The sequence below is a fragment of the Staurois parvus genome, unplaced genomic scaffold (genome assembly GCF_062004578.1).
Source record: "Staurois parvus isolate SC_StPar_1 unplaced genomic scaffold, SC_StPar_1.0 ptg000523l, whole genome shotgun sequence".
Lineage (NCBI taxonomy): Eukaryota > Metazoa > Chordata > Amphibia > Anura > Ranidae > Staurois > Staurois parvus.
In genome coordinates this window covers 107017-133821 of record NW_028318319.1, presented here as the reverse complement: position 1 = coordinate 133821, position 26805 = coordinate 107017, and the positions used below count along the sequence as shown (strand labels likewise).

Here is a 26805-nt window from a genome sequence, read left to right as displayed (position 1 = left end):
TGTGAACAGACAATTTGCAGTGAATAACACCACTCACTGGATTCTCAAGAATATTGGACATTTATGAATTATATGTTGTAGTATATTTATTTGTATTTATTTTTAAGCATATATATTTTTATACTTTTATAGTTTTGATTATCTAATTTAATTTTGGATATACAATATTTATTTATTTATTTATTTTTTTATTAATAATGAATTGCATAATTTTTATTTACTAAGGGAAACAATATATTATATAGACACTGCATTATTATATTAATTTTATTTATTTATTCACGGGTATAATTTAAGAGCGCGGCACCATCTTTATTTTTAATTTATTTTTAGCACATATAATGAGTATGTAGCTAGGAGCTCGCGAACTGACCCTAAAACAAATATTTATAGTGGCTCACAGGATATTTTTACCATAATTAATTTACACGTATTGAGATTTTTTATTTTTAGCAAAGACATGGAGCAGAATACATTTTGGCCTAAATTTATGACGAAATTTGATTTTAAATTTTTTTTTTTAATTGGACATGTTTTATAGCAAAAAATCAAAAATGTGTTTTTTCTTTCTTCAAAACAGTCATGTTTCACATGACTGTCATATGCTTTTAAGTGTTCTTTGTATTTTGTCTCTGCTCCTCCATTTCCTCTGGTTTAGTTCATGTTGTATAGATAGCCCCACCCCTTTTCCCAGTAAGGCATTTCAGCTTTAAGCCTCATATCATGAAGCAGATCACATTATGATCTTCTGACCTATCCGTTGTTGATTGTTGTAAGATTCTCTCAGTTTATGGAATAAACTTCACAAGATCTACAAGGTGTCATCTAATCGAGTCACTGCCTGTGTTATTCAACTAAGATTGGAGTTATCGCTATCTCATTACAACTGTAAGTTACAGAGATCACTGTCAGGGACCCCAGTGTCTGCCGCGATCGCGTGCGAATCTGCGCATGCGCGGTGTGCCCGGCCGCACTAGCGTGTGAGCATTGGGACCAGGGCACTCACGATTGCAGCTGCGCTCACGCATGCGCACTCGCGATCGCGGACGTGAGCCTGGCACCAATCAGGGCGCAGGGCGCCCTATTTAAACAGGTCAGAGCTGCACTCTAATTGCCGTATGGTCTTACCTGTTTCCTGAGTTCCTGCTTAGTAGATTGCCTTGTTGCCGACACTGCCTGACCCTGATTCTGCTGATTGTCTCCTGTCTTGATCCTTGGCTTGTCTGACCATTCTCCTGCTTTACCTTGCACATTCTGATCTCCTGTTACCAAACCCGGCTTGTGACCTGTTGATCCCTCTGCCTGCTGATTTTGTACCACACCGCCACCACCGTTACTGACCCGGCCTGCCCGACGCTGCGCTAGTTACCTCCTCACATCAGACTCTTACCTGCTACACACCGCCAGCGGTGTTTCTACCGCAGCTGGAAGAATCCAGGGGCCGCGACCTGGTCTCGGCTTGCTCCAAGTCCATCCCCACCATCAGGGGCCCCGGTGAACAAGCAGGTTGGGGCTTAGACTCCGCGCCCTGGGGGATTCCGGTCTGTAGAGCGCTAGAGGCTACCACTGGTAGGATCCCTAACAAAACCATACGGCCATGTCAGAGTCTGGAGGAGGACCCTCACCCTGGGAAGAGATGTGCCAACATCTGGCGGCACTCACACGAGCTGTGAAAACACTTGAAGAGGGATACAAACACCTGGAGGGACAGGTCCAGAGCTTGGCCACACTGGCACCCACCAGATCGGGCGCAGTGGCCATGCCTTCCATCACGGGTTCAGCAGGGCCGTCCACTGGAGCATCATTTTCCCTTCCTCCGCCAGAACCAAGAGTACCTACCCCTGAGCGGTTCAATGGGGACCGAGGGAAGTTCAGGGCCTTCCAGAACTCCTGCCAGCTGTACTTTGACCTTCAACCCCGGACCTTCTCTTCGGAAACGGTGAAGGTGGGATTTGTCATATCCCTGCTGCAGGGTGAACCTCAGGGATGGGCCCATCGCCTGATGGAGGCCCACCACCCACATTTGAGCACTGTAGCCTCCTTCTTTAAGGCTATAGCACAGCTGTACGACGACTCGCATCGGGCTGCCTCGGCTGAGGCAGCTCTCTATTCCCTACAACAGGGGCTCCGGGCTGCGGAGGATTATGCTGTTGAATTTAGGCGATGGAGTGGAGATACACAATGGAACGACGCAGCCTTATGCCACCAATTCCGGTTGGGATTGTCGGAGCCGTTAAAGGACGAGTTGGCAAGAATAGGAGTCCCTGACTCTTTGGAAGGCCTAATAGATCGGGCCATCCAAATCAATCGCAGATTGCGGGAGAGGAGACAGGAGAGGTCCAGCCAGGGGCAAAGAACCTCATGGATGCTGCCAAGAGTACCAGTCATGCCCAGGGTCAGCGTTGGCGACAGGAGTCCAGAACCGTCAGAGGGGGTTGAGCCCATGCAACTTGGCTTGATGCGGCCTTTCCTTTCTACAGAGGAAAGACAGAGGCGTCGGGTTCACAATCTGTGTCTGTACTGCGGAGCAGCGGGTCATATGGTGCACTCCTGTCCGGAGAAATACTGTAAGTCCTCTTTAATTTTTTCTTCTATATCTACTGTGTGCGCAGGCAACCCCATTCACTTGGCTGTGCCTGTGTCATTTCAGCTCCCCGGAAGAAGCATATAGGTAACGGCTATAACTGACTCCGGGGCATGTAGCTGCTTTGTCGACCTCGGTTTTGCTACCCAGCATCAAATACCGTTACTCGCTAAAAAGCAGGGCTTGAATATTTTCTTGGTAGATGGGTCTCAAATAAAATCGGGGACGGTAGATCGGGAGACCCCTCCTATACACACCACGGTGGCGGGACATCACCAGGAGCGCCTCCGTTTGGACGCCATTGCGTTCCACCTTTTTCCCGTTATTTTGGGGCTCCCCTGGCTACGAGCTCACGACCCCCAAATTGACTGGAAGACCGGGTTAGTCCAGTTCCCCTCACGATACTGTCAGGAACATTGTTTTTCTCGACTATCACTAGATACACCGACCCTATTAGCGGTAAGCCCTGATGCCGAGTTAGCCCAAATTGTGCCTGCGGCCTATCATCAATTCCTGGATGTGTTTAGCCTACGGGGGGCAGAGTTTCTCCCCCCACATTGGGCATATGATTGCCCTATTGATCTACTCCCGGGCTCTGAGATCCCGTTTGACCGCATTTTCCCACTATCAGAACGGGAGTTAGGGGCACTGAAAGAATACATTGATGAGAGCCTCCGGAAGGGGTTTATCCGCCCTTCCACATCGCCAGGGCAGGGATTTTCTCTGTCGAGAAAAAGGACCGATCACTGAGACCTTGTGTTGACTACTGGGATCTCAATAAAATTATGATCAAAAACCGCTACCCCCTTCCTCTGGTCCCAGAATTGTTCCAGAGGTTGAAGACAGCATCCATCTTTTCTAAATTAGATCTCAGGGGTGCCTATAACCTGGTACAAATACGTGAGGGAGACAAGTGGAAGACGGCGTTTCGCACTTGGTTCGGGCATTTTGAATGCCTAGTTATGCCTTTCGGGTTATGTAATGCTCCAGCCACCTTCCAGCACTTTGTCAATGACATTTTCAGGGATTTCCTTGACATTTTTGTAATTGTGTACCTGGATGACATTTTAATATTCTCCTCGTCCTTGGAAGCACATCGGGGACATTTTAGGAGCGTGCTGGAATGTCTCCGGCAGCATGGACTCTACGCTAAAGCCGAGAAATGCTGTTTTGAGCAAGAAAGCATTTCTTTTCTTGGTCTAATTATCTCCACCACGGGGATCGCTATGGACCCTCAGAAGATCTCAGCCATCCTGGAATGGCCTGCCCCCACGGATAAAAAGGGAGTTCAGAGGTTTATTGGATTAGCCAATTTTTAGAGAAAATTTATAAAGAACTTTTCTGGCCTGGTAGCACCCATTACCCAACTCACCAAGGTGGGAGTACGCCTCCAATGGACCCCAGCAGCACAGGCAGCTTTTGAGGCATTGAAGAAGCTATTCACAACGGCTCCCATTCTGAGCCATCCTGATGCGTCATTGCCCTACATACTAGAGGTAGACGCATCAGAAGTGGCTGTAGGAGCAGTGTTGTCACAGAGGGTAGGGACCAAGGAGCTAATGCACCCAGTGGCCTTCTTTTCTAGGAAGCTCTCCCCTTCGGAAAGGAATTATGATATCAGAGATTGGGAATTACTGGCCAATAAGACAGCTCTGGAGGAATGGCGATATCTATTAGAGGGAGCCCAACATCCCATTCTGGTCTATACTGACCATAAAAACCTTGAGTACTTGAAAACAGCTAAACGCCTTCGTCCACGCCAGGTTAGATGGGCACTGTTCTTTGCAAGGTTTAATCTCAATATAACTTATCGTCCTGGGTCAAAGAACACTAAGCCGGATGCTCTTTCCCGGATGTTTGAGGACCCTAGGGAGACACCCCAGCCAGATACCATCTTGCCAGCAGATAGCTTCTTACTACTTCAATCTGAATTGTTATCTAAACTGCCGCCTGCCTCCACCCGGGTTCCTGATCTGCCTGGAATCTCCTTACAGAACAAGGAAGGTCTTTTCTGGAGAGGGGAACAGATCTTGGTGCCCAAGGAGGCCCAGTCCCTGGTGTTAGGTTACTGCCATGACCATCCCTTAGCAGGGCACTTTGGGATACATAAAACTAACGATTTGGCACGATGCACATTTTGGTGGCCAAACATGGCCAAGGATTGTGAAGCGTATGTGAGGTCTTGCCCCATCTGCAACGGAATAAACCCACCAGAGACAAGGCCTGGGGCCTATTGAGACCTTTACCAACACCTAACCGACCCTGGAGTATGATCTCCTTAGATTTCATTGTAGAGTTGCCACCCTCGCAAGATCACACCGTGATCTTTGTGGTAGTGGATCGCCTTTCTAAAATGGCCCATTTTCTTCCACTAGCCAAAACTCCATCTGCCTCTGAAACAGCCCAAGTGTTCATTAAAGAGATTGTGAGGCTTCATGGGGTACCAAAAGAGATTGTCTCGAACCGGGGGGTGCAATTTACATCCAGATTCTGGAGAGCGCTATGTGAGGGGTTGGAGATTAAGTTATCTTTCTCGTCTGCATATCACCCCCAGACAAATGGCCAGACAGAGCGAACCAATCAGACGCTCGAGCAATACCTGAGATGCTATACATCATTCCTACAGGATGACTTTTCCAATGGCAGAATTTGCATATAATAATGCAAATCATTCCACCACCAACCAATCCCCATTTTTTGCCAATTATGGGTTCCACCCTACCTTCCTGCCAGACCTGGTTCCTGAGAACTCAGTCCCTGCAGCTCAGGACACCTTAGAATTCTTTACTACCAATAACAAGCTACTACAGGAAACAATGGCCAAGGCCCAAGAAGACAGTAAAAGGTTCTGTGACAGGAGGAGAAAGGGAGAATTGGTCATACACCCTGGGGATCAGGTTTGGTTGTCAACAGTCAACCTAAAGCTGAAATGCCCATCTAGAAAATTGGCACCCAAATTTGTGGGACCCTTTCAAGTAGAACGCAAAGTTAATGAAGTGACATTTAAACTGGCTCTCCCTGAATCCCTCAAGATACATCTGGATTTCCACGTATCGCTATTAAAACCTGCAGTTCCAGACCCCTTTTTAGACCGCAGGTCTAGACCTCCAGAGGCTATAGATATCAACGGGGAGGAAGAATTTGAGGTAGAGGCAATTTTGGATTGTAGGAAAAGGGGTGGTCAGGTGCAATACCTGATCAAGTGGAAGAGCTATGGGCCGGAGGAGAATTCATGGCAACCTGCCCAGAATGTCTATGCCCCCAGATTAATGCGGGAATTCCTTCATAACCAGCCTCAAAGGAGGAATCTGGTGGGCATCAAGAGGCTGCCTGTAAGGGGGGGCAATGTCAGGGACCCCAGTGTCTGCTGCGACGAGTCTGCTCATGCGTGGTGTGCCCGACCGCACTAACGTGCGAGCATTGGGACCAGGGCACCCGCGATTGCAGCGGCGCTCACGCATGCGCATTCGCGATCGCGGATGCGAGCCTGGCACCAATCAGGGTGCAGGGTGCCCTATTTAAACAGGTCAGAGCTGCACTCTAATTGCCGTATGGTCTTACCTGTTTCCTGAGTTCCTGCTTTGTAGATTACCTTGTTGCCAACCCTGCCTGACCCTGATTCTGCTGATTGTCTCCTGTCTTGATCCCTGGCTTGTCTGACCATTCTCCTGCTTTACCCTGCACGTTCTGATCTTCTGTTACCAAACCCGGCTTGTGACCTGTTGATCCCTCTGCCTGCTGATTTTGTACCACACCACCACCACCGTTACCGACCTGGCCTGTCCGACGCTGCGCTAGTTACCTCCTCACATCAGACTCTTACCTGCTACACACCGCCAGCAGTGTTTCTACCGCAGCTGGAAGAATCCAGGGGCCGTGACCTGGTCTCAGCCTGCTCCAAGTCCATCCCCACCATCAGGGGCCCTGGTGAACAAGCAGGTTGGGGCTTAGACTCCGCGCCCTGGGGGATTCCGGTCTGTGGAGCGCTAGAGGCTACCACTGGTAGGATCCCTAACAATCACACTTTCAATGCTTAGATTGTAGAGACAGAACAGTCAAAAGATCAGTGAAATGTCTTCATAGGATCCTTGCTAGCTTTGGATACACAGTGAGATGTTATATGGACACTGGAATAGCAGCTACAGACTGTGCAGCCATCTCTACACAAGTCTGTACATGTCTGCAAGTATATCTCAGCATAACACTCATCAGTGTCAGGACAAATTATTAATGTGAATGTCTTACAATTGCAAGTAGAGATGAGCGAAGTATTCAAAAATTCGATTCGACTGATTCGGCGAATTCGTGGAAAATATTCGATTCGAGTCGAATATATTCGCTGTGAATTTAACTTAAAAAAGGGTGTTTCTAGGCTTCAGAGAGACTTAATATTAGTGCAGAACACTGTACCTTTAATTTAAATGCCCTTGGAGTCTGCTGGGGAAGAGAAATAATACTGTCAGTCAGTATGACATGCAGATGAGTGCCGTCGATCTTAGAATCACCGCACACTTCACTCATTTGGCCAGTCACGGGGTCAAAACCAGTGTTTGGAGCCACAGTGTGGCGGTGGAGACAGCAGCAATGGGAGGCCATACAGCAACCTATGACAAAATGGAAACCAGCAGGAGTGTGAGGAGACCTGAAAGTGGCACATGGCAGAGTGGGAGCAATGGGAGGCCGTACAGGGACCCATGTCACACTGTGGACCCAGCAGCAGCGTGACCAGGCGGTACGGGGGCCCATGGCAGATTTGGGGCCTGGCAGCACCTATGGGAGGCCTGTAATCTGCCAGCAACCTATGACAAAATGGAAAACCGCAGGAGTGTGAGGAGACCTCAAAGTGGCACATGGCAGAGTGGGAGCAATGGGAGGCGGTACAGGGACCCATGTCACACTGTGGACCCAGCAGCAGCGTGACCAGGCGGTACGGGGGCCCATGGCAGATTTGGGGCCTGGCAGCACCTATGGGAGGCCTGTAATCTGCCAGCAACCTATGACAAAATGGAAAACCGCAGGAGTGTGAGGAGACCTCAAAGTGGCACATGGCAGAGTGGGAGCAATGGGAGGCGGTACAGGGACCCATGTCACACTGTGGACCCAGCAGCAGCGTGACCAGGCGGTACGGGGGCCCATGGCAGATTTGGGGCCTGGCAGCACCTATGGGAGGCCTGTAATCTGCCAGCAACCTATGACAAAATGGAAAACCGCAGGAGTGTAAGGAGACCTCAAAGTGGCACATGGCAGAGTGGGAGCAATGGGAGGCCGTACAGGGACCCATGTCACACTGTGGACCCAGCAGCAGCGTGACCAGGCGGTACGGGGGCCCATGGCAGATTTGGGGCCTGGCAGCACCTATGGGAGGCCTGTAATCTGCCAGCAACCTATGACAAAATGGAAAACCGCAGGAGTGTGAGGAGACCTCAAAGTGGCACATGGCAGAGTGGGAGCAATGGGAGGCCGTACAGGGACCCATGTCACACTGTGGACCCAGCAGCAGCGTGACCAGGCGGTACGGGGGCCCATGGCAGATTTGGGGCCTGGCAGCACCTATGGGAGGCCTGTAATCTGCCAGCAACCTATGACAAAATGGAAAACCGCAGGAGTGTGAGGAGACCTGAAAGTGGCACATGGCAGAGTGGGAGCAATGGGAGGCCGTACAGTGTAATATTAATTTTTTAATATCCAAACTTTAATTCGGTCTTTAGTAGTTTTTGAAATATATGCTGGCAGAATATATCCCCTATTAATTGGATGTGAATGTGAGGTTTTGTATTTGAGTGGTCAGATGTGAATTATTTGTGTTTGAGTCTAGGTAATCAGTAGAGGTTTAAAGTCATGTTTTCTTTTAAAATACTCATGTAATGTATACCATACTGTGAATTCGTTTAATGAGTCTGAGAGTTTAAATTGTAGTCATAAATCATGGATTTTGACAGTTGTATGTAATATAAGAACTTCAGAAACCTTTCTCATGGTCTGTATGTCAATCATGATAATGACTTGGTGGTTTGAATGGGAACATCTGTTTCTATTCAAACTAGGAGTGATTATGGGAGTGGTTTAGAAGCCCGCGAATTTGAAACAAAGCTTAATGGGAGGATCTAATTTCTCATGCATTTTAAGTATGCAGCTTTTCAAACAACGAGGCAGAAGTTTCTCAGATAGACTACACTTCACTTCATTCACTCACACACACAGAGACATTCTTTTCACACACTCTTACTCAAAGCACATGCTTGGACAAAGAACAAAAGAAATTGAATCTCACATGGTCATTTCTTAAACTAGGCCAAGAAAACTTCTATCTAAGCTATGCAAAGGAACTACATTATTTCCTAATATCCAAGGCAATTTATTCTTTATTTTTATTTCATTTTAAGCTACATATGTCTGAATTTACTGTTTTTTATTGACTTTGTATTTTTGGTGTGTGATCAAATAAAGTCACACTGCTCATACTGACCTGGTTTTCATAAGGATTTCTTCCCACAACCATCTACAAGAACCTAGAAATATTAATAGAGTTTTTTCATAACTCTGGAAATCTAACATTATTGGCGAGTGCCAGCCATTCGATTTTTCCACGTTTTTTTCAATTTATCCTCGCTTCTTCAGAGGGGATTGAGATGAACTATTTCTATTGATTAAGCTTCGGAAAGATTGCAGAACCTGGAACGGAAAACGTTGGTTGTGGAGATCTGAGGATTCAAGTGGTGACCAGAAAAGTCTCTAAGTCAGAACAAAAGAGGAAATTTACTACATTCGGTGAGTAGAAAAATGGAATTTATTGATTCATTAGCTAATGAAAGTAAATTGGAATTTCAAGGTTTAGCTAGCCATGCTTCTGATACTGGTTTATGGAAAGCTATGTATGATCAATGTATGCAGGCTAATGTTGATATTGATAGCTCTAGATTTACATTTAATAAGATGAAAAGAAAATTGCGTAACATTGTGAAGCTAGTTAGAGTTTTCAATTCTATGGTGTTTGAATTGCCAGAGAAAAATGTGGTTTGTGTTGTTAAGACAGATAGCAAAAATGTCTTACAGAGTACAGACATGCAGGATACTGTTGAATCCAATTGTGCAAACTGTGAAACTTTTTGTACCTATATTGAACATCTTGAGCAAGAAATTGAATCTCAAAATGTTGCAATATTAAAAAATAAGCAAATAGCTGTGGTGTCGAAGAAAAAACAATCAGAAACGGCCCAAGCTTCATTTATCCCGGACTCACCCAGGGGTGATGAGGAAGGCAGTGAGACTACTGTTCAGAGACAGAAATTACTTGCTAGAGCATCTAAGTTGAAGTTACAGATTCAGGATCAGTTAATGAAAATATTGAAGGATATACCAGCATATAACATGAGAGAAAATTCATTCCATAATTCCGATGTTTTTGAGAATTTTTGTGATAGGTTTCAATTAACTGATGAGCAAAGAAATCGCATTTTTGGGTTGTGGATCCCCAGTTTTATGGCTCGTAGGTTAGTCAAGACTCCTTTCATGAATGAGGATGATATGGAAATTCATAGCAATGCTACTGATAGACTACGACAGTTATTACTGTTCACAACAGGAGAGGAGACACCTAGTTTGGAAATTTTAGACTCCTTAAGAGCTACTATTAATGATGACCCTTATGATTTTAGGATTAGATATTCTAAGGCATACAGGATGATTTTTAATTTACAAGATGAGACCCCTGCTATGGTCAAGGATTTTGTAAAAAAATTTAAGTACCTTGATCCAGCATCTTTATTGATTGCTAATGAAAAGGATAATTTGGATGACGCTGCCTATATTATTGACAAAATTAGGAGACAATTAAAGCTAAATAATGTAAGACCAAAAATTGCTTTAATTGAGAATAATTATCCTAAGACTGACAGTCAGGATAAATTCAAGACAGGAAATGCTGCCCCCCGCAGGAATGACAGAGTAAGACAAGGGAATCAAAGACCACTCACTTGTTACTATTGTGCAAAACCAGGGCATTTGAAATGGCAGTGTAGGAAGTTTTTGAAAGACATTCAGATGAGAAATTTGGGTAAAGAAAATGGACTTATTTCTCCTGAACCGTCAGCTCCAATTCGTTCACAGGAAGTTAAGTCATCTTCACCCTACGCTCCTCTGATCAGAGAGATTAGTGAAATGTCAATTAGTAATGGAGGAAATGTGAACAACTCACATTCATCCAGTACTTCAAGACAGCCATTATTACCTTCACCATGACTAGCAAAAGAAAAGGAAGTTGAACTCCATTGTCTGGAATATGTAGCTCCAATTTTCTTGGACAAGTGTGGCCGCCCTTATGTAAAAGCTAAAATTAATGGACAGAAATCTTCTATTTTATTGGATTCAGGAGCCCAAATAAGTGTTTTAGGCATGAAAATACCAATTCCATCTAATGCAACAGTATGCACAGTTGTAGGTTTCAATGGAAAAGGTGATGTTCAAGCTAAAAAATGTAAAAATGTGTCTTTTGAAATACCAGGATGTTCGCAAATGGAGATAGACTTTTGGTATTGTCAAGGATCAGAGAACATTATTGGTGCTGATGTTTTGTCTCAAAGAGGGTGGATACTTGATTTAGCCAATGGCATTGTTTGGCAGGGATCTGCTAATCGTAAGCCTATGGTAATTGACCCAGCAGATTATTGTGAAGTCGGTAGCATCTGTTTGACAGAAGCAATTGATGCTGACTATAAATGGCCAGATACTGGAGATAATCTGGAATTGAAACAGTTAGTACAACTACACAAAAAACTGTGGAGTCAAGGGAAAAATGAAGCTGGACTGTTCAAAAATATTGAAGTTAATATTCAAGGCAAAGACCATCCCCCATTAAAACAATACAAGTTGCCGCCAGAATCTGATGAACCTGTATCAGTAATCATACAAGAATTTTTGGAACAGGGTATCATCAGGAAAGCTAATTCAGTTACTAATAATCCTTTGTGGGTAGTGGCAAAGCGTGATGACCCTAGTGCATATAGATTATTGATAGATCTAAGAATGCTAAACAAATACACTCCAAGTTGTACACCCATTGTGGCAGAAACTCCAGACATCATGTCACAAATAAATGCCAATGCGAAAGTGTTCTCTGTTCTTGACATTGCAAATGGATTTTTTAGTATTAAATTGGCTGAGAGTTGCCAATACAAGTTTTCATTTGTCCACAAAAATGTCCAATATTGTCTCAAACGTCTTCCAAAAGGATATCATTCTGCTAAGTATATATTACATCAGGCATTAGCAAATGTTTTGTCTAAATTTTCTAGACCTGATTGTTTAATTCAATATGTGGATAATATTTTGCTTATGACAAATTCTGACACTGAACACAGGACTCTCTTAGCAGAATTGTTTACACTTCTGCAAGATGAAGGTCTCAAGCTGAATACACGCAAAGTTCAGCTCATGAAAAATGAAGTAAAATTTCTTGGAGTTTTGATTGGTCCAGGAAAGAGACAGCCTTTACAGGAAAGAATTGAGTCTATTGCGTCACTTCCTGTACCAACAACATTCAAAGCACTGAGACAGTTTTTGGGTTTGGTAAATTTCTCTAGAGATTTTATCGAATCATTTGCAGAAAAAGCCAAACCATTGTATGATTTGTTGAAGTACAATGAGGAAAATGTATTTGGTCCCTGGACAGAAATACAGCAAAAAGCTTTTGAGATGTTGAAAATGATTTGCAAACAGCTCCAGCTTTGGCTACTGTTGATAAGCAAGCACCATTTGCTTTGCAAGTGCATGCTTCAGAAACTGCAATCTCAGCTGTCTTGATTCAGAAACAGGGAGGAGTCTGGAGAAGTCTTGGATACTTCTCACGTCTGCTTACCCCAGTAGAGAAAGGTTTTGATGATTGTGTCAGACAACTTGTGGGAGTACATTATGCAGTAAAAGCAACAGAGCATATTGTAGGATTCAACAAAATTATTCTACAAACTCCACATAGCACTTTGAAGTTTCTTTTTGAGAAAAATGTTCCTGGAGTTTCCAACCAAAGATTTTCTCAATGGTTGTTGGCTCTATCACCTAAGCAAATACAGGTTGAACATAATGCCAAGTATGTCCTACCTCAGTTGATGGAATACAACGGGTTAGAACATGAATGTCTATGTGAAGTCCAAGAAACTTCCTCTCCTCTTTTCCGTAGAGAGGCAGAGAAAATTGATGAACCTGTATTTGTTGATGGTTCTAGATACTGTATGTCAGGTAATTATTACAGTGGATATTCAATTTGGTATTCAGAGCGTAATTATTTCATACAGCACAAATTGCCAGGACATTTTTCAGCTCAAAGGGCAGAACTTGAAGCAGTAAAAACTGTGTTGACATTAGACAAGGAAGAGAACAGAAGTCCATTAGTGATCTACAGTGACAGTTCATATGTTTTACGTTCCCTGACAGATTATTTACCAATTTGGAAACGTAGAGGTTTTGTAGATGCATCTAACAAAGTCCTAGTGCACAAAGAGACACTTGAATCAATTTTTAAGCTAGCAGAGGAAAATCCTATTGCCTATGCAATTGTAAAAATTCCATCTCATAGGAAGGACAATGATGAGATGAGTGTAGGCAATAGAACAGCTGATCTCTTAGCAAAGGAAGCAGCTTTACACGGAGTACCAGTGATGCAGTCTGAACCAGTCTCAGTTAATGTTGTTAGGAAGACAGACACACAGATTCCCTCCTTTGCAGAAGAACAGAAAAGGGATCCATCTCTTTCTGCTTCTCAGGTTGATCCAAAATTTCCCTTTATATGTGAATATGGAATTTTGTATCATGACTTAAACGGGTTTCTGCGTCCTGTTATACCGCAGCATCTACAGGTAGAATTTACAAAGTACAATCACGAAAGCTTAGGTCACATAGGTAAACAAAGATTGCTTGAAATACTCAAGGAAAAATTTTACTGGGACAAAATGGAAGAAACAGTAGACAGTGTAGTTCAATCTTGTCTAATCTGTGCTCAAGTGAATCCTCGACCAAAGGGTCAAAAACCTCCATTACAAAGAACTCCTCCAGCAGATGGACCATGGTCCACATTACAACTAGACTATATAGGACCGTTACCTACAGGTAAAAATGGGTACAGGTATGCTTTAGTTGTAGTTGATGTTTTTTCAAAATGGATTGAAATCTTGCCTGTTCGCAAAGATGATGCATTAACAACTGCTAAAATGCTAATTAATCATGTTTTTCCAGTCTGGGGTATACCAACAAACCTCAGTAGTGACAGAGGAACCCACTTCACAGGTAAAATAATGCAGGCAATGTGTAAAATCTTGGGTATACAACAGAGATTTCATGTGCCCTATCATCCACAATCTGCAGGTATTGTGGAAAGAATGAATAGGACTGTCAAATCAAGGATTGCAAAAATGTTATTAGACAGAGGAAATACTTGGGTTGATGCTGTACCATTGGTTCTGATGAGTGTCAGAAGTACAACATCTTCTGCAACACAGTATTCTCCTTTTGAGTTAATGACAGGAAGGAAAATGCGTATTGTTTTTCCCCATGAACCGTTCTTGTCAACGCCGCAAAAAGAGGCAATAGAAAAAAACAAAGTGGTTACAGATGTTGCAAGACAATCTGAACACTATTGTACCACATGCAGCTACTCGCATGCAAAAAATGGTTCCTCCACATTCTTCTAAGTTCGAAAAAGGAGGACAAGTAATGGTAAAAACTTTCAGAAAAACTGGACCATGGCAAAGCAACTGGGAAGGTCCATTTGATATTTTGGATGTTCAAGGAGTAATGGTACAAGTGCAAAGACCTCTTAATTCAGTAAAAAATGCGCGCAGACAACAAACAATGTGGGTGCACAGTGACCAATGCAAATTGTTTATACCGAGATAATGATACTGCATTTCTTTTGCAGACATGGATTTCAATAATCCGGAAGAAACAAAGCATCGCAGATTCCAAAGAAAAATAAACATTACAACAAAAGAACATAAGGAAAATCAAAGCAGTAGAAAGAAAAGACTTATTACAGGATCGATTTTTTTCTTAGTGACAATGACAATATTAGTAATCTACAACATAAACTTTTCCAGCAATGCAGAAGTTAACAAGACTGAAGCCCTACATAAGAAAAACACTACACTTATTAGGAACAAAAGATTTTTTCCTAAAGACAGTAACATTAATACAGCTGAAGACTTGCTAGGATATATGTGCATAGGTTATGGGAGAACTTGTTGTTCGGAATTGTATTTCGTTCATAATAATGATATTGAAGTTAGAGCTAAAATAGAGTCTAAATCAAAATTTGTTAAAATGCAAGGATTTTATAGGATCAATAACGAAACTAGTAACTTTGAATGTAATTTATCCGATATGGGATACTGGTTAATAGTTTTAAAGGGAAATGAACCTACTATTTGGTCAGGAGATATTTCCATAGACATGTTAAATACTGGAAATATAGGAAGTTCTAAAACAGATATTTGGTATCAATTACAAAGTTATTCACACTTTCTTGATCCTGAACATTTGAATATTAATGGTAATGAAAAAGAGGACATAGTGAAAATATGGGATTTCCAAATGACAAGAGCTTTGGTTCAAACTAAAGTCAAAGTAATTGTTACTGTGGTAGATTTGATTGTCCCAGAGATAAAAATATCTCCTCAATCATTAAGACTTGTAGAAGGAAAGGATAATCTGAATTTGATGTGTAATATACAAATACACCTACCTCAAAATTCATTATTAACTTGGAAAAGGAATGGTGAATTTTTGGGAAGTTTTCTTCATGATAAAACTGATGTTATCCATAAAAGTATTTTTGGTAATTTGAACTGGGATAATGATAACTTTGTGTATCATCAAAACACTATATCAATTAATGATACAGGTATATATGAATGCTGCATATCAATAGAAAATTATCCAAAGAAATGTGTAAATACAAATGTAATTGTACTATCCCCTAAAAGAACGCAGTGTACGGATAAGAAATTTATTCCAGCCAGTCCCTTCCAAATTAACCATTTCCAGACCAGACTTCTGTTGAGAGAAGGAAAATTTGTTATTATAGTGTGGAACTTTAACATTTCAGAATGGAAAATCTCAACAAGGTTTCCACAATGTAAAGAACATCTGGTTAACATGGAATTAGGTATTGAAAGATGGTTTGGTACTGATATTAGGAATCCTCACAGGAATAAACGTGGTATAGTTGAAGGTATTTTAGGAGGAATAGGTACTATTGGTAGTATTACAAATAGCATGGACATTAGTACACTAAAGTCTGATCTCGAGACAGCCGGTTTAGTGGGAAGCAATAGTATTAAAGTACAAAGAAACTTGAATCAAATATTGGAAAATATGGTGATTAAAACAGCCAATATTATGGGTCCATCTATATTACACTTAGAGAATATTACTCTTAATTTAATGTCAAGTGAACAGCATTCCCATATAGCCAGAGCATGTTTAGAAATTCAGATGGAATATTCCACAAATTTTAAAATAATAGCTCAAGCTTTTCAAAGTGGAATAACTCCTATAGGTATTGTACAAAATTTACCAAGAGAGTATGTATATGCCATAAACCATACTGATCTGTGGGTAAATAAGTGGATTGGATGTTATCAGAACATATGCTATAGTTCTTCAATGATTCCTGTAGCAGGAAAAGAACAAATATTGGTTCCAATCACTGTCTTGGGATTACCAGTTAGCAACACACAGTTACTATATTATCATCTGCAATATACAGATTTTGCATTTACTGATAATAATTTTGAGTTAGAACAATTAGATCTGTCTTCATGTTTACAATTTCAGTCTAAAGTGATTTGTCTACCTAATCAAGACAAAGGTATATTTCATTCTTGTTACCATAACCATACTCTATGTTCAGCAAGGATAGAAAAGGTTAAAACCACTTCTGAGTTAATCTCAATTGTAGATAAAAAGAAAGTTTGTTTTCAAGTTATGTCTGACTCAGAAAGGGTTCAATCCTTCTTCTCTTCTTGTACACATACAGAAAACTTAAGTCGAGGTTTGTTCTGTATAGAAGGAGATATTTCAGCAATAAGTGTTAATGGGATGAGAATGAATTTAACAAACATGCTTATGAAAAATATAAGTGCTCTTCCCATACAGTACAATATATCTCAAGTGGATGAATTCCCATGGAGAGATTGGGCAAATGTTATTCAAAAAGATGAAGGTTTACTGATAGCATTATCAGATGAACATCAAAAAGCAGAAATATTATTTAAACATGAACAAGGGAGTTTAAAAGATATAGAACATGAATGGTCTGAATTTTCAGGTCATTCTTGGTGGTCAAAATTTAAACGTACTGTATCAATGTTGGGAAAAACTTCAATTGCATCTGCAGCAGGAAATATTTTATTACATCCTGTAATAATTATTTTTATTATTATCATATTATGTATTATATTTCAATTATGTTTGATGTGTAAAATGAACAGTTTCTATAAGCGAATTAGAAGTGAAATTAGGAAAGGAGATAATCTATTACAAGATATACTTCAGAGGAAACTACTTTCTGGTTATGCTGACTCAGTTACAAATAATGATACATTTGAGATTACTAAATCAAAACCTGAGTGTTTGTGATATAAATGATGTGTGCTTGTTATAAATTAATATGAATTTCATATTTCAGAGGGGAATGTAATATTAATTTTTTAATATCCAAACTTTAATTCGGTCTTTAGTAGTTTTTGAAATATATGCTGGCAGAATATATCCCCTATTAATTGGATGTGAATGTGAGGTTTTGTATTTGAGTGGTCAGATGTGAATTATTTGTGTTTGAGTCTAGGTAATCAGTAGAGGTTTAAAGTCATGTTTTCTTTTAAAATACTCATGTAATGTATACCATACTGTGAATTCGTTTAATGAGTCTGAGAGTTTAAATTGTAGTCATAAATCATGGATTTTGACAGTTGTATGTAATATAAGAACTTCAGAAACCTTTCTCATGGTCTGTATGTCAATCATGATAATGACTTGGTGGTTTGAATGGGAACATCTGTTTCTATTCAAACTAGGAGTGATTATGGGAGTGGTTTAGAAGCCCGCGAATTTGAAACAAAGCTTAATGGGAGGATCTAATTTCTCATGCATTTTAAGTATGCAGCTTTTCAAACAACGAGGCAGAAGTTTCTCAGATAGACTACACTTCACTTCATTCACTCACACACACAGAGACATTCTTTTCACACACTCTTACTCAAAGCACATGCTTGGACAAAGAACAAAAGAAATTGAATCTCACATGGTCATTTCTTAAACTAGGCCAAGAAAACTTCTATCTAAGCTATGCAAAGGAACTACATTATTTCCTAATATCCAAGGCAATTTATTCTTTATTTTTATTTCATTTTAAGCTACATATGTCTGAATTTACTGTTTTTTATTGACTTTGTATTTTTGGTGTGTGATCAAATAAAGTCACACTGCTCATACTGACCTGGTTTTCATAAGGATTTCTTCCCACAACCATCTACAAGAACCTAGAAATATTAATAGAGTTTTTTCATAACTCTAGAAATCTAACATACAGGGACCCATGTCACACTGTGGACCCAGCAGCAGCGTGACCAGGCGGTACGGGGGCCCATGGCAGATTTGGGGCCTGGCAGCACCTATGGGAGGCCTGTAATCTGCCAGCAACCTATGACAAAATGGAAAACCGCAGGAGTGTGAGGAGACCTCAAAGTGGCACATGGCAGAGTGGGAGCAATGGGAGGCCGTACAGGGACCCATGTCACACTGTGGACCCAGCAGCAGCGTGACCAGGCGGTACGGGGGCCCATGGCAGATTTGGGGCCTGGCAGCACCTATGGGAGGCCTGTAATCTGCCAGCAACCTATGACAAAATGGAAAACCGCAGGAGTGTGAGGAGACCTCAAAGTGGCACATGGCAGAGTGGGAGCAATGGGAGGCCGTACAGGGACCCATGTCACACTGTGGACCCAGCAGCAGCGTGACCAGGCGGTACGGGGGCCCATGGCAGATTTGGGGCCTGGCAGCACCTATGGGAGGCCTGTAATCTGCCAGCAACCTATGACAAAATGGAAAACCGCAGGAGTGTGAGGAGACCTCAAAGTGGCACATGGCAGAGTGGGAGCAATGGGAGGCCGTACAGGGACCCATGTCACACTGTGGACCCAGCAGCAGCGTGACCAGGCGGTACGGGGGCCCATGGCAGATTTGGGGCCTGGCAGCACCTATGGGAGGCCTGTAATCTGCCAGCAACCTATGACAAAATGGAAAACCGCAGGAGTGTGAGGAGACCTCAAAGTGGCACATGGCAGAGTGGGAGCAATGGGAGGCCGTACAGGGACCCATGTCACACTGTGGACCCAGCAGCAGCGTGACCAGGCGGTACGGGGGCCCATGGCAGATTTGGGGCCTGGCAGCACCTATGGGAGGCCTGTAATCTGCCAGCAACCTATGACAAAATGGAAAACCGCAGGAGTGTGAGGAGACCTCAAAGTGGCACATGGCAGAGTGGGAGCAATGGGAGGCCGTACAGGGACCCATGTCACACTGTGGGCCCAGCAGCAGCGTGACCAGGCGGTACGGGGGCCCATGGCAGATTTGGGGCCTGGCAGCACCTATGGGAGGCCTGTAATCTGCCAGCAACCTATGACAAAATGGAAAACCGCAGGAGTGTGAGGAGACCTCAAAGTGGCACATGGCAGAGTGGGAGCAATGGGAGGCCGTACAGGGACCCATGTCACACTGTGGACCCAGCAGCAGCGTGACCAGGCGGTACGGGGGCCCATGGCAGATTTGGGGCCTGGCAGCACCTATGGGAGGCTGTAATCTGCCAGCAACCTATGACAAAATGGAAAACCGCAGGAGTGTGAGGAGACCTCAAAGTGGCACATGGCAGAGTGGGAGCAATGGGAGGCCGTACAGGGACCCATGTCACACTGTGGACCCAGCAGCAGCGTGACCAGGCGGTACGGGGGCCCATGGCAGATTTGGGGCCTGGCAGCACCTATGGGAGGCCTGTAATCTGCCAGCAACCTATGACAAAATGGAAAACCGCAGGAGTGTGAGGAGACCTCAAAGTGGCACATGGCAGAGTGGGAGCAATGGGAGGCCGTACAGGGACCCATGTCACACTGTGGACCCAGCAGCAGCGTGACCAGGCGGTACGGGGGCCCATGGCAGATTTGGGGCCTGGCAGCACCTATGGGAGGCCTGTAATCTGCCAGCAACCTATGACAAAATGGAAAACCGCAGGAGTGTGAGGAGACCTCAAAGTGGCACATGGCAGAGTGGGAGCAATGGGAGGCCGTACAGGGACCCATGTCACACTGTGGACCCAGCAGCAGCGTGGTCAGGCGGTACGGGGGCCCATGGCAGATTTGGGGCCTGGCAGCACCTATGGGAGGCCCGTAATCTGCCAGCATCCTATGACAAAATGAAACACACCAGCAGTGTGAGGAGACCTGAAAGTGGCACATGGCATGACACACTGTGGACCTTACAGCAGCGTGAGGAGGCGGTACAGGGGCCCATGGCAGATTAGGGGCCTGGCAGCAGCTATGGGAGGCCCGTAGTCTGCCAGCACCCTATGACAAAATGAAACACACCAGCAGTGTGAGGAGACCTGAAAGTGGCACATGGCAGGGGCATGATTCATGGCGGATTTAGTCAGTTGTGTCAGGAACTGGTGGTTTGAAATCCAGACTAATCCACGCCTGATTCATTTTCACAAACGTGAGTCTCTCCACACTTTGGGTGGACAGTTGTGTCCTCCGCGGAGTTACAATACCTCCTGCCGCACTAAACACGCGCTCCGATGCCACGCTACTGGCCGGGCATGACAGCCTTTCAAGGGCAAATTCAGCTAGTTGGGGCCAAAGGTCAAGTTTCGTTGCCCAGTAGTCAAGGGGATTGTCTACCTCGGTTGGCAGGGTGCTGTCCAAGTAGGCCCAAGCCTGTTGTTTGAGCTCCTGCTCCAGGTCCACCTGATGCTGCTGCTGCTGCTGCTACGGCTGGTTAGTAGTTTCCTCACTGCGCTGGTGAAGAAAGCTACTCATCATCGACTGCAGACTGAGGCAGCCGCTGCTGGTGGAGCTGCCACTGCTCCTACCACCCCACCCCTCCCCTGCTGCCATGGCAGCGGAACGCGAGCGCACAGGGCCCACAGTGTCTGAGGATGGACGTTGGCGCAGAAAGGCAGAGACCAGCTGACTACATAGGTGGTTTTTATAGTACGTTATTTTGGCCTCCCTCTCAGCAGGTGTGAAAAAGGCCACCATTTTGGAACGGTAGCGAGGGTCCAACAAGGTGGACAGCCAAAAGTCATCCCTCTGTCTGATGGTTATTATTCGGCTGTCGCTACGCAAGCAAGCGAGCATGCTATGGGCCATTTGTGCCAAGGAATGCGAGGGACTCCCTGCCTCCATCTCCACAGCATACTGCCACGGTGCGTCTGGTTCCTCTGTCTCCTCCTCCTCCTCCTCTACCAGATGCTCCTGCTCCTCCACTCCTGTCCGCTGAGTGGAAAAACCACCCATTTCACTCAATAATTCCTGAGCACCAATGTCCTCCTCTACCTCCTCCTCTTCTTCCTGTCCTGCCCCCACAGGGGTCATGTGGCGTTGAGATCTGTGCGCCACGTCTACCGCACCCTGACCAGCCATTGTTAACAGCATTTGTTCCAGGACGTGCAACAGAGGAATGACGTCGTTCATCCCATAGTCCTGCCGACTCACGAATAGCGTGGCCTCCTCAAAGGGCCTGAGCAAGCGCAGGTGTCACGCATGAGCTGCCAATGGCTGACATCTAAGTTACACAGGGAGTACCTTTATCCGCTTTTAACATCAGGAAATCTGTGATGGCCTTTCGCTGTTCGTAAAGGCGGTCTAACATATGTAGGGTTGAATTCCACCTTGTTGCAACGTCACAGCATGAGGAGTCGGTACGGGGGCCCATGGCAGATTACGGGCCTGGCAGCAGCAATGGGAGGCCCGTTATCTGCCAGCACCCTATGTCAAAAAATTGAACACACCAGCAGTGTGAGGAGACCTGAAAGTGGCACATGGCAGAGTGTGGTGATGGAGACAACAGCAATGGGAGGCCGTACAGGGACCCATGACACACTCTGGACTTGGCAGCAGCATGAGGAGGCGGTATAGGGGCCCATGGCAGATTAGGGGCCTGGCAGCAGCTATGGGAGGCCCGTAATCTGCCAGCACCCTATGTCAAAAAATTGAACACACCAGCAGTGTGTGAGGAGACCTGAAAGTGGCACATGGCAGAGTGTGGCGATGGAGACAGCAGCAATGGGAGGCCGTACAGGGACCCATGACACACTCTGGACTTGGCAGCAGCATGAGGAGGCGGTATAGGGGCCCATGGCAGATTAGGGGCCTGGCAGCAGCTATGGGAGGCCCGTAATCTGCCAGCACCCTATGTCAAAAAATTGAACACACCAGCAGTGTGTGAGGAGACCTGAAAGTAGCACATGGCATGAGAGACTCTGGACCTGGCAGCAGCATGAGGAGGCGGTATAGGGGCCCATGGCAGATTAGGGGCCTGGCAGCAGCTATGGGAGGCCCGTAATCTGCCAGCACCCTATGTCAAAAAATTGAACACACCAGCAGTGTGTGAGGAGACCTGAAAGTGGCACATGGCATGAGAGACTCTGGACCTGGCAGCAGCATGAGGAGGCGGTATAGGGGCCCATGGCAGATTAGGGGCCTGGCAGCAGCTATGAGAGGCCCGTAATCTGCCAGCACCCTATGTCAAAAAATTGAACACACCAGCAGTGTGAGGAGACCTGAAAGTGGCACATGGCAGAGTGTGGCGATGGAGACAGCAGCAATGGGAGGCCGTACAGGGACCCATGACACACTCTGGACCTGGCAGCAGCATAAGGAGGCGGTATAAAGGCCCATGGCAGATTAGGGGCCTGGCAGCAGCTATGGGAGGCCCGTAATCTGCCAGCACCCTATGTCATAAAATTGAACACACCAGCAGTGTGAGGAGACCTGAAAGTGGCACATGGCATGAGAGACTGTGGACCTGGCAGCAGCATGAGGAGGCGGTATAGGGGCCCATGGCAGATTAGGGGCCTGGCAGCAGCTATGGGAGGCCCGTAATCTGCCAGCACCCTATGTCAAAAAATTGAACACACCAGCAGTGTGTGAGGAGACCTGAAAGTGGCACATGGCATGAGAGACTCTGGACCTGGCAGCAGCATGAGGAGGCGGTATAGGGGCCCATGGCAGATTAGGGGCCTGGCAGCAGCTATGAGAGGCCCGTAATCTGCCAGCACCCTATGTCAAAAAATTGAACACACCAGCAGTGTGAGAAGACCTGAAAGTGGCACATGGCAGAGTGTGGCGATGGAGACAGCAGCAATGGGAGGCCGTACAGGGACCCATGACACACTCTGGACTTGGCAGCAGCATGAGGAGGCGGTATAGGGGCCCATGGCAGATTAGGGGCCTGGCAGCAGCTATGGGAGGCCCGTAATCTGCCAGCACCCTATGTCAAAAAATTGAACACACCAGCAGTGTGTGAGGAGACCTGAAAGTGGCACATGGCATGAGAGACTCTGGACCTGGCAGCAGCATGAGGAGGCGGTATAGGGGCCCATGGCAGATTAGGGGCCTGGCAGCAGCTATGGGAGGCCCGTAATCTGCCAGCACCCTATGTCAAAAAATTGAACACACCAGCAGTGTGAGGAGACCTGAAAGTGGCACATGGCATGAGAGACTCTGGACCTGGCAGCAGCATGAGGAGGCGGTATAGGGGCCCATGGAAGATTAGGGGCCTGGCAGCAGCTATGGGAGGCCCGTAATCTGCCAGCACCCTATGTCAAAAAATTGAACACACCAGCAGTGTGTGAGGAGACCTGAAAGTGGCACATGGCATGAGAGACTCTGGACCTGGCAGCAGCATGAGGAGGCGGTACAGGGGCCCATGGCAGATTAGGGGCCTGGCAGCAGCTATGGGAGGCCCGTAATCTGCCAGCACCCTATGTCAAAAAATTGAACACACCAGCAGTGTGAGGAGACCTGAAAGTGGCACATGGCAGGGGCATGATTCATGGCGGATTTAGTCAGTTGTGTCAGGAACTGGTGGTTTGAAATCCAGACTAATCCACGCCTGATTCATTTTCACAAACGTGAGTCTCTCCACACTTTGGGTGGACAGTCGTGTCCTCCGCGGAGTTACAATACCTCCTGCCTCACTAAACACGCGCTCCGATGCCACGCTACTGGCCGGGCATGACAGCCTTTCAAGGGCAAATTCAGCTAGTTGGGGCCAAAGGTCAAGTTTCGTTGCCCAGTAGTCAAGGGGATTGTCTACCTCGGTTGGCAGGGTGCTGTCCAAGTAGGCCCAAGCCTGTTGTTTGAGCTCCTGCTCCAGGTCCACCTGATGCTGCTGCTGCTGCTGCTACGGCTGGTTAGTAGTTTCCTCACTGCGCTGGTGAAGAAAGCTACTCATCATCGACTGCAGACTGAGGCAGCCGCTGCTGGTGGAGCTGCCACTGCTCCTACCACCCCACCCCTCCCCTGCTGCCATGGCAGCGGAACGCGAGCGCACAGGGCCCACAGTGTCTGAGGATGGACGTTGGCGCAGAAAGGCAGAGACCAGCTGACTACATAGGTGGTTTTTATAGTACGTTATTTTGGCCTCCCTCTCAGCAGGTGTGAAAAAGGCCACCATTTTGGAACGGTAGCGAGGGTCCAACAAGGTGGACAGCCAAAAGTCATCCCTCTGTCTGATGGTTATTATTCGGCTGTCGCTACGCAAGCAAGCGAGCATGCTATGGGCCATTTGTGCCAAGGAATGCGAGGGACTCCCTGCCTCCATCTCCAGAGCATACTGCCACGGTGCGTCTGGGTCCTCTGTCTCCTCCTCCTCCTCCTCTACCAGATGCTCCTGCTCCTCCACTCCTGTCCGCTGAGTGGAAAAACCACCCATTTCACTCAATAATTCCTGAGCACCAATGTCCTCCTCTACCTCCTCCTCTTCTTCCTGTCCTGCCCCCACAGGGGTCATGTGGCGTTGAGATCTGTGCGCCACGTCTACCGCACCCTGACCAGCCATTGTTAACAGCATTTGTTCCAGGACGTGCAACAGAGGAATGACGTCGTTCATCCCATAGTCCTGCCGACTCACGAATAGCGTGGCCTCCTCAAAGGGCCTGAGCAAGCGGCAGGTGTCACGCATGAGCTGCCAATGGCTGACATCGAAGTTACACAGGGGAGTACCTTTATCCGCTTGTAACATCAGGAAATCGGTGATGGCCTTTCGCTGCTCGTAAAGGCGGTCTAACATGTGTAGGGTTGAATTCCACCTTGTTGCAACGTCGCAGATCAGGCGATGCTGTGGAATTCCGTTCTGCCGCTGCAGCTCAAGGAGGGTGTGCTTTGCGGTGTAGGAATGGCTGAAATGCATGCAAAGTTTACGTGACATTTTAAGGATGTCTTGCAGTGGGATGGTGGATTTTAGGAACCGCTTGACAACCAGATTGAACATGTGAGCCATGCATGGCGCATGGCACAACCTTCCTTGACGCAGAGCAGACACCATGTTCTTTCCGTTGTCGGTCAACATGGTTCCGATTTTCAGTTTGCGCGGAAACAGCCATCTGTCGATTTCTCTGTTCATTACACTCAGAAGTTCCTCCCCTGTGTGACTACGTTCGCCAAGGCATACCAGGTGCAGCACAGCGTGACACCGTTGCGCCCTGCACATGTGATATGCCGGTCGGGTAAGGGGACTTGGCACGGGGGTGGCGGCTGAGGACACGGCGGAAGAAAAGGTGGTAGAGGCGGACATGTTTGCTGGACCAAGGACGTGCAAACGTGGAGGCAAAAGCGTCGTGACCTGTCCAAGTTGCTGGTGCGGCTGTGCCGGCACCACGTTAACCCAGTGGGCCGTAAATGACATGTACTGTCCCTGACCGTAGTTACAGCTCCACACGTCGGCGCTGCCGTGCACTTTGGCACATGCTCAAAGACTGGCCCACCATCTCTTCTACATGTGAATGCAGGGCTGGCACTGCCTTTTTGGCGAAGAAATGACGGCTTGGCACTCTCCACCGCGGCGCGGCACAAGCCATCATTTCTCGGAAAGGTGCTGAGTCCACCAGTTGGAAAGGGAGGGACTGCAGCACCAGCAACTTGGACAGGAGGACGTTCAGCTTTTGCACCGTCGGGTGCGTGCTCGCAAACTGTTGTCTCTTGGAAACGGATTCCAAGAAAGACTGCTGACGGAATCCGTGAAGAGGAGTAGCAGGAGAAGGAGCATCTGAACGAGCGGAAGATGCCAACGAGCGACAACTCCCCTCAGCAGAGGTGTTGGAGCCTTGACTGGCTGATAGAGGGCGATTGACGTCGGGTGACGGAGCAAGTAACGGAGCGGGTGATGGAGCGGGGGCTGGGTCAGGCAGAACCGCCGTATCTTTATCACGGTTTTCCCAGGCCACCAAATGGCGACGCTGCATATGCTGACGCAACGCTGTAGTCCCAACATGGGCCCCCTGGCCACGCTTGACTTTCTGGCCACATAGTCGACATACGGCTACGTTTACTTCCTTGGGTGGCTTGACGAAAAATTGCCACACCGCCGAGTAGGAAACTTTGCCCCCGCTACTCCTCACTGGCTGACTGCTACTTCCTCCGTGCGCACCGGCACCAATACTGGCCGTGGTGGTAGGCTGCAGTGGAGCTGGTGCTCTACTCCGTGGCCGTTTGGCTCCACTGACACTGCTGCGACCCTGCTGCCTCCTGGGCAACCCACCGACTGTTTCGCTCGCTGCCAAGCTGGCACCCTCTTCTCCTGATGATGCGGAAGAAATTGCCTGATGACGACGAGGCTGCCAAGTGCGATCAACCTCCTCATCATCAAGTAGGGTCTCCGCCTCACTACTAGCCCCCTCGGCTGCGTCTGGGTCAGGAGACAGACCTGTCTCTAGACCGGCTACCGAGCCACTCTCCTCGCCAGTACTTGTTCGCCTGGCTGCTGAGGAGGCGGATGTCTCCCCCCGTTCCTGACCACCCTCTGTTAGCTCTTCCTCACTGTACAGTGGGGCTGAGCCCACAGCATGCGATACTTCGCTTGGTGAGGGAACACCAAAGGACAGGGGCAGGTAGAGGACACGTGATTTCAGTGGGCTTGCTCCCGGGCCATGCCAACTAACGGTTGTGTCTGACGTACCCACC

The 26805-nt window shown here is 46.3% G+C and overlaps 2 protein-coding genes across 2 annotated transcripts in view; one reads left to right on the top strand and one right to left on the bottom strand.

The window, feature by feature from the left end:
- The window catches only part of LOC149451747 (natural cytotoxicity triggering receptor 3 ligand 1-like), a 117168-nt gene that overhangs the window by 24670 nt on the left and 65693 nt on the right, over positions 1-26805 (bottom strand). The gene's annotated exons all lie outside the window — the stretch shown is intronic.
- On the top strand, positions 8360-18063 carry LOC149451748 (uncharacterized). The gene is made up of 2 exons (XM_089690225.1): positions 8360-9352; positions 14490-18063. The coding sequence occupies exon 2, from the start codon at positions 14492-14494 to the stop codon at positions 17207-17209; it is 2718 nt and encodes a 905-aa protein (XP_089546351.1). The 5' UTR covers positions 8360-9352; positions 14490-14491; the 3' UTR covers positions 17210-18063.